At 32.3% G+C, this 8,714-nt stretch overlaps 1 protein-coding gene across 1 annotated transcript; it reads right to left on the bottom strand.

Annotated features, from left to right (window-relative positions):
• Positions 1-410: 410 nt before the first annotated feature.
• On the bottom strand, positions 411-5,792 carry LOC126826933 (solute carrier family 25 member 35). The gene is made up of 4 exons (XM_050556090.2): positions 5,715-5,792; positions 4,125-4,613; positions 3,568-3,786; positions 411-3,204 (listed from the first exon to the last, which is right to left on the bottom strand). Exons 2-4 carry the CDS (start codon positions 4,518-4,520, stop codon positions 2,869-2,871), a joined length of 951 nt encoding a protein of 316 aa, XP_050412047.1. The 5' UTR covers positions 4,521-4,613; positions 5,715-5,792; the 3' UTR covers positions 411-2,868.
• Between the last annotated feature and the right edge of the window lie 2,922 nt (positions 5,793-8,714).

Raw genomic sequence — 8,714 nt, 5'->3', positions numbered from 1 at the left:
GCACACCCAGTCTAATAATACCAGTATATAATACCTCACATCCAGTCTAATAATACCGTTATATAATAGCTCAAACCAAGTCTAATAATACCAGTATTGTAATCACCCACAAACGGTCCAATAATACCAGTATACAATCAATCACACCCAGTCTAATAATACAGCAGCACATAATACCCCCCATCCAGTCTAATACCTCACATCCAGTCTAATACCTCACATCCAGTCTAATAATAAATCACACCCAGTCTAACAATTTATCTTGCACATTCTAATGTAACACCTATATTATCTCTAACACCGAGCCCAATAATACCATCACTTAATACCGCACACCCAGTCTAATAATACCGGTATATAATACCTCACATTCAGTCTAATAATACCGGTATATAATACCTCACATCCAGTCTGATAATAACAGTATATAATACCTCTCACCAAGTCTAGTAAATCCTCTTGTCTTACCATTATATAACATATTCCATCCTAAAAGCATTCTCGAATTTAAAGATACGTTCTGGGTGATTTGGACTAAAAATGTTTAACTCTTGATCAAGTTTACCAACATATACATCAAGTGCTCAATCTTCCCGTGCAACTTTCGATGGCATGCGAGCAGACATTTTTGGCCTGTATGCGCTCCATTGGTGTTTTTCAGGGAATCCAGTATTTTTCTAGTAAGATTGGATATTTCTACTTTCCATATATACCAAAATTGCTATACTTTTATTGGAAATAACCACCCGATAAATACTTTTCTGGGAAAGTATCTTTAACGTTTCCAAGTAAGAAGGGGGAAATAACCCTTTATTTAAATTTTCAATCCTCCATTGACAGATGTTATCTTATAATATGAATTATCTGTTTAAAATATAATCTCCCTGATTCAATTTAAAAATAATTCTACAAAAATATCATCCATAATAATATGAAAAATCTAGATAAATTACACATATTTACATACATAAAAATCAAACCATGACCGACCATTACAACAAAAACAGTAAATATCTTAATACTTGGATGACAAACTTTATGACGAAAATTGACTAATGTTAGCTACTCTGCCACTAATACCCTACCGCTATGAGATACTGATTTTTTTTTTTTGAAAATCAAATTATGATGGTAAAGTAAATATATATATTACAAAATAATATAATAATAAATTATGATACATATCATAAAAAAAAAGTATGAATAAATTAAAATTACATTTTTCTTAATTCTATTAAAGCAACATTTGAACATACAATATATGGTGATAGTTAAATATAATAATAAATCACAGGCACTCATGAGATTGCTTATTGAATTTGTCTGATTCTATATGGTGCAAACTCTTTCTAATTTGTGCATAATATAACAATACGAAACAAATCTTTGGTAGACATAGTGACGAATGCCCATAGGGCACAAAAAGTCAGAGGACTGTCAATATGAGAATGAAAGCCTGTTGACTGCTAATTGTGCTACAAAATGACTGTTAAAAATATGAATGACTAAATGATAAATGATAAATTCATGAACCAATGTGGAGTATTGCACCCTGAAAAATTTGAACTTCCACCTTTGGAACAATTGTGTTGTTCAGCACTTATCCCTGCAATAATTTTCTAACATACAAATTTTTAGGTATTACTAGATTTGTCGTCCATTGGGCCATATACAGAGTTTTGATAGTAATTAGTACTGATGTAAATTTACTAAAAATAGACTTTCCAGTTACGAACCCCTGCATCAATGTTCTTTAAATATATTTCAATGGAGGTAACATTTGTGAACTTAGCTATTACATTTGTGAACTTAGCTATTACATTTGTGAACTTAGCTATTAAACACAGTTTTCACAAGACAAATTATTTTTGATATATCTTTGCACTAAACAGCTGTCATATTGGCCCGTCTTCATTAGCCCAGTTTAGGAGCTGAACAGTAGGACGTTAAACCCCATTTCATTTCTGTCATGTTGGACAATATTCTTTCAGAGGCATACATTTGAAATAACAAAATCAATCAAATTTATTTCAAAAGAGATAAATTCTTGTTAGGCACATGTAACAAGTTGTAAACCAAGTAATAATGTCACACGATGTATAGCTGCACCCAAAATAAAGGTAGTTTAACATTTTTATCACATCAAAAAAAAATATTGTATATGAAATGAGTTAAAGAGAACTATTCATTTGATACCATAAATAGGTGGCAGTGAGACAATCAATAAATATAGATTTTTTCAAATTTCTATGATCTTAAATTTATAAAATACACTCTAAATTTTGATTTGTAAAATCAAATTTCAGTGCCATTAAACCCTGTGATAATGTTGAGTTATACAAATTTATGTACATTTAGAAATCTTTATACAATGTAATTCAAATGCTCATAAAATATAACAATATAAATCTACTTAGATATACATGTACATTAATAAAGTCAATCATGAACACAACAGCTTTGTTTTAAAGCCACTGGGTTCCAAGACTACAATTATATTACATAAACAACTTCTCACAAAATATCTTAAGTCAAAACGAATTTTAAAATTTACCAAATGAGACAAGCAACCAAGTATTATTAACACATGACACAATTATATGAAATACAAGTTACTCGAAAGATTTATTTCTGGCGACTTTTCCACGAAGGTTCTCTCGCTTTATCAAGCAAGTATTATTAATTTTTCTAAACTTCAAAATGGTTTGGCCATACTAATAATCTACTATGAGTAAATCAGACCACGGAAACATGCATTACTACTATGTATGTGTAATGGTAGGTCCATACACCTATGTGGAGAATATTATAATATTCTAAGAAGGTTTTTTGTTTGTTTGCTCCATACAAGAAACTGGCCAACCACTACTAACTCTTAATTTCAATATTTCTCGTCTTATTATTTAACTTGTTATACATCTCCCGGGCTTTATCCCAAAATACCAAACTTAATACAGTATGGGGACCTAATCTAAAATATGATGCTCCCCATCCCTTATAAAATCCCCACAGTCCTTCTTTCTTAAATATCTTAATAAAACAATCAAGTACGTTTTTATAAAGTAGACCTTTTCCTGCAGCATCGATACCCTGGTTATACAGTCGTGTTGAAACAACATCAAAAGGTGTCATAAATAATGTGACAGCCACACCACTACCCATACTAGCTATGAACGCTATTAATAAACTATCTTTCTTAAACATCTGAAATTAAAGATACAGATATTTAGATACAGAGAATATAAAATGTATTCTGATATTGGATATGTTATTCCTGTTTTAAGAAACCATTGGAACATGTTGAAACCATTGCCATCTTTAGTATACTATTCCAGTGTCATCTAGACTGATAATTAACACAGGTCTGACCGAAATAAAAGGAATAATTTCCTCTTCAGTCCCATTTGAAAAAACCTTAAGTTTATTCTTGGTGTATGCTATGTATTGACCATAGAAAGCCTATTGAAGTTTCTTATCTGTTTAAGCTATAAAGAAATTAAGAGATAATCTTGTTGCGAGTCTGCTCTAAATGAGGACTGTAGATTAAAGAAAGAATGTATAACTTACCTGTGTATCTATTAGGAATTGTTTTGTGGTAGAGAAGGTAGCAAGTTGTGCACCAGATCCAACAGTAACACGTGGTATAGCAGCACTTACACCTCTCCATAATCCTAATATACCAAACTCTGAATAAATTTTCCTTAATCCCTGGGTCATACTCTCATGTAGGTGCTGATGTCCCACTGCTATACTTTGTGCTGCCTGCGACTGTAACTGAGTTTTAACCTGAAAATAGCAAAACAACAAAACATAATTATGTAACATGCAGGGTTCCCCATCAAGTGTTCAGCATGTCTTATACTGTAATTTCTGGATTGCATTACATACTACAAACAAATGATACTGGTGAATAATTTCTATGTCATAATTTCTATGGTCATTGTTCAGAATCACATTGTATGAAAGTCTTTATGACCCATATTCACCATCTTTTTGCAGTAACTTACAGTGTATATGGGCCATTAGCAATTTTTATTTCCGCCCCCCCCCCCCAAAATGGTTGACTGTTTTGTTGCGAAACTAAATACATTTAAACTATTGTAAACACCATTTCTTCCACTTACCATAAAGAAAGGACTACCAACAAAGGCTCCAACACAACCAGCAAATGCTCCAGCTAAAACACTTCGCAGTGCACTAATATTTCCATGAGAATCTTTGGTAAAGTCTAAATTAACTAGAATTTGGTATGTACCTAATCGGAAACCGTTCATAAAAAACTGATACCAAAGTGCCGGAACTAGTCCATTTTGTAAAGCTAGCAAGCCATCGGTCTTCGCGACAGTATAAAAGGCATGCATGGCATTTCTATAATGTACAGCATACTGTCCCCGTGATTTCAATTCCCCTTGCAGTTGCATCCGCGTTTTGACAACCTCGAGAGGATTTGTGAAAAGTCCAGCACCACATGTTGCAATGCCACCTAATACGAACTCCATGATATCAAATTTCTGTACCATTTCTTGTCTTCACTTCTTGTCATAAAATTCTTTCACTACTGATCTCTGTTAAGCCCTCCATTATCTTTTTCAACTGTAGCTGACTACAGTTAGCTGAAAAAAATAAATATGGTATATTAATCTTATCTTCGAGCAACTTCGATAAAAGACGGAGAGGTGATGGCTCAGTGATTAAGGTGCTAGCTCGCTAATCAGGATATCTTGGGTTCGATCCCTGTGTTCCTCCAGAATTTTTGGTATGGGTTCCCCTTATCAGTGGTTCAGGTCTGGCAAGGAACAGTGTCTACGAGGTCCATGCAGTAAGGTTGTCGTGATACTACAGGGATGGCAATATATCGTGGTAATTAGGTCAGACGATAAAATTATCGGCTGAAATCTCAAATATCGCTTTATCGTGATAATTCTAAAAAATATTGTGATATTTAAATTTTAGACCATAATTCACGTTAAATATGTATACTTGAAACATGAAGAAGAAATCAAATTGTAACAATAAAGATATGAGATCTATTCCATTTTAAAAAACAGATGGCAGTTTTTAATGCAAAAGACCAACTGACTGACACTAGTCTCATGTTTCACTTAATAATATTAATCATTATCATACATGTGTAGGCTACACTTTAGAAAGCATCCATAATATTTATTGTTGTGTGCAGGTATATATAATTTGTAAAGGAACCAAAGCATAGGGTCTACTCCTTCAAATTTAGCCTGATGGGTGCCCAAAGGAAGGAGGTTAAACATGATTTATTTTCATTTCTGATGCTTAAACTAGCCTAGTGCCTACACTACATGTATATTTCTGTAACAGAAAGTGTAATAATAATATTAATTATGCTTGCAATGACCATTTTACCCCAATTTGCATGGACAATTTTGACATAAAACTCTGAGGTTAAAATATATGATCTTTTTAATTCACAAAAGCATTAAATAATCTGTCATTGACATGGGTAATAATAATACAAATTGTGCACATATTATGGAATTACATGTATTATTATGACTGAACTTTGTACAGCAAAACAGGAGTTGTCTCCCGTGTGCTCTTTCTGCACTAGGGCCTACAGCTGTCCCTTTGTCCGATTTTTGTTTCCACAAGCCAAATGCTTCGACATGCATTAACAAACAACCATTAGAATAAACCGAACTATTCTAGGAAATTGTCTGTTTTTTCTACCCTAGAATTACCTTTTGACAAACAAAATATATAATTTTCTTGAAGACATAACACAGTCTTCTATTTTATCAACTTCTTGAACAAAAGAGTTGAAAAAAGGGGAAATAATTCAGTAAAGTTTGGATACAGACAACCATATAGCGTCAATCGATCTCTTCCAGATTGTACATTAAAATAAGATGTTGGTTCCCGGCCTTTATGTCGATAAGTTGTAGTCCTTGTACTATGACCATCAAGCAACATTTTGATTGCAGCCTTGTTTAAGTAAGACTATATAAATTTCGAACCATTATGGTATTTTAGATTATCGTTTTGAATATACTATACTATTTGTGTATGCTTGCAGGTTTGTTGAACTTCTTATCAGTACTAGGTCTACCCAGTGTCATGGATGTTGATCAAACCCAAGAGAAAATGTAAATTTAAACCTTTTCATATATTCCATTATATCAAACGTTCAACAAAAAATGCCCTGTTGTATAGATTATAACATTACACGGATTGGCTTAAAACAGATTCGTTGCCGTCGCTGCTGGTACAAATCTCCTTACATTTGGAATGTTCAAACAGAACGTGGGAATTTTTAATATTGTATTGACTGGATATACGCCTTTTCAACGTTCTCCCCAACACACATTTCTATCAACTGATAGGTCTGGGAAATATGACGCTAAAATAGCTGCAGGGACAGAAATGAAATAAAATGAAGTGAAATGAAATAGGATTTAACTGCCTTGCTTTGCCTTCTAACATGCAGATCAATCACATTCAAAGGTAATAAAAAACGATTACTCACTATAAAATGACCTGAAGATCGATACATGGGTCATTTTCTATCCGTATCGTACATACATGCATACATGAATTTTTTTTATTTTTAAATCGACCATTGCGAAGGACATGCGACTCTTTCTGTGTGATTTTTGGATAGGTACTTTGATCTTTTCTTTGGTTCATAAAAATTTTAATAATATACATATGCTTAATAAACTCCCATTGATGTAAATCCACATATCTATAATGAATACCGCTGTTTATTCAGTCGATAAAGGTTTATTATATTTCCATTATGAGTATATTAATTCAGTCGTCAATTATATACTTACTTATTGTTGTATAACGTATTAATATTGAATGTAAATCTGCACCCTTTAGAATATAGACAAGTTAATTCGATATGCCTTTTCTTTTCAACCTTTTCTTTTCTTTGTCTTTTATATACCTGCGAAACGTTTGTGATATTTTATAGACTATCTCTGAAGTTTTATATTGTTTGCGTCATTTGGACCCAGATACAAGGCTCTGATTTGGACTGCAGATAAACCACAGTAAATGTTTCTAGTCATATTGTACTTAACTGCCATAAATCTGTAATCCGAGGCTTCGTTGAATTATGAAGCTACGTAACCAGTAATTTAATAATTTAAAAATGGGGTTAAATATATTTAAACATATTCCTTTTGCCGAGAGAGGAAATAAATTATATTCATGTAAGTCTTACTTAGGTGTGGATTTATAAATACACAGAAGTGGGCTCCCTTCAAATTTTAATATTTTTATGCTGACATTAGTGACAAATTATACATATTAATGTTACTATTGAGACGAAAACTGACATTGAGATGGTTGACATTAAACACCATACGAATTCTCACAACGAAAAGTAATGCTCACACATATATCACATTGGGAATAACCACTATATTCCCCTAACTAGTGACTCAAAGCACTGGCCTACTCGGCCTATAATGCGATATTTAGTCAAATTTTTCGTGACATTTCTTGAAAACCTCTAAAACTAGTCAATTGACAGCTAGTCAAATCACGAAAAAATTAGGGCTAATGCCTCTGTAATACTCATCAAAGATATTCTATAGACCAAGGACCTGACAAATAACTTTCTGTCTTTGCTGCAGTTTACAAACTCATAAATTACATATAGTAAAGTTCCTTGAATGACATTTAGAAGTAGAGGTATAATATTCATAATAACACAACTTTATGGATTTACTACTTCTTGGTTTATTACATGCAACGTTTCAATACTCTTACAGGTATCTTTATCAAGCAATGATCAATAATGAATAACAACTCTACATTTATAGTACATCCATGAGTAAGAACCATTTAACAATAAAAACATAACATTAATTAAGACTATAACAACAAACATTTCCCCTTTGAGTATGGCTTTACCATTTACATAGGCGAAACATGCCGACCATTATCAGTGAGACTCAAAGAACACAAAGCAGCAACTAGACGTATGGAACCAAACAAATCTGCAGTAGCCGAACATATTATAAACAATCCTACCCATAACATAGAATGGGACAACACCAATGTGCTTACCAAAAATATTAAAGTATGGAAGAAAAGAGTTTTGTGGGAAGCATTAGAAATCCGAAGACAAAAACCAAAAATGAATAAAGACAATGGAAGAGCCATTTCTAATGTATGGAATGAATTATTTTGTTAAGCAAGTTATTATCTATTATTGGAACTATTTATAAGTATTATACAATAGGATACCATAAGTATCAATTATCAGTGAAGTAAAATTAATATAATTGTTATCAGTGGAGTGGATCTATAAGTTATTATTCGTATCAGTGGAGTGGAAATTAAAAATTTTATTTATCAGTGGAACTATTATTTATAAGGGCTACTATAACTTATTTATTTGTTCTATTGGAACAATAATTAAAAAATTTTCTATATAATAATATGGTAAATGTATGAGCAAGAGGGGGTGGGTTCAACCTAACTACTTATGCATAATGTATTGAAATTAGTCATATTAAATATTTGAAGGTGTGGTTAATGGGTTTTGATTGCATTTTAGCTTAGGCGGTGGCTTCAATCCCCACTTTTAACACCTTAGATTGAAGAAAAATGGTAAAGCCATACTCAAAGGGGAAATGTTTGTTGTTATAGTCTTAATTAATGTTATGTTTTTATTGTTAAATGGTTCTTACTCATGGATGTACTATAAATGTAGAGTTGTTATT

Source organism: Patella vulgata, chromosome 7, assembly GCF_932274485.2.
Source record: "Patella vulgata chromosome 7, xgPatVulg1.2, whole genome shotgun sequence".
In the NCBI taxonomy this organism is placed as follows: Eukaryota; Metazoa; Mollusca; class Gastropoda; family Patellidae; genus Patella; species Patella vulgata.
This window is presented reverse-complemented; position numbering and strand designations above follow the sequence as displayed.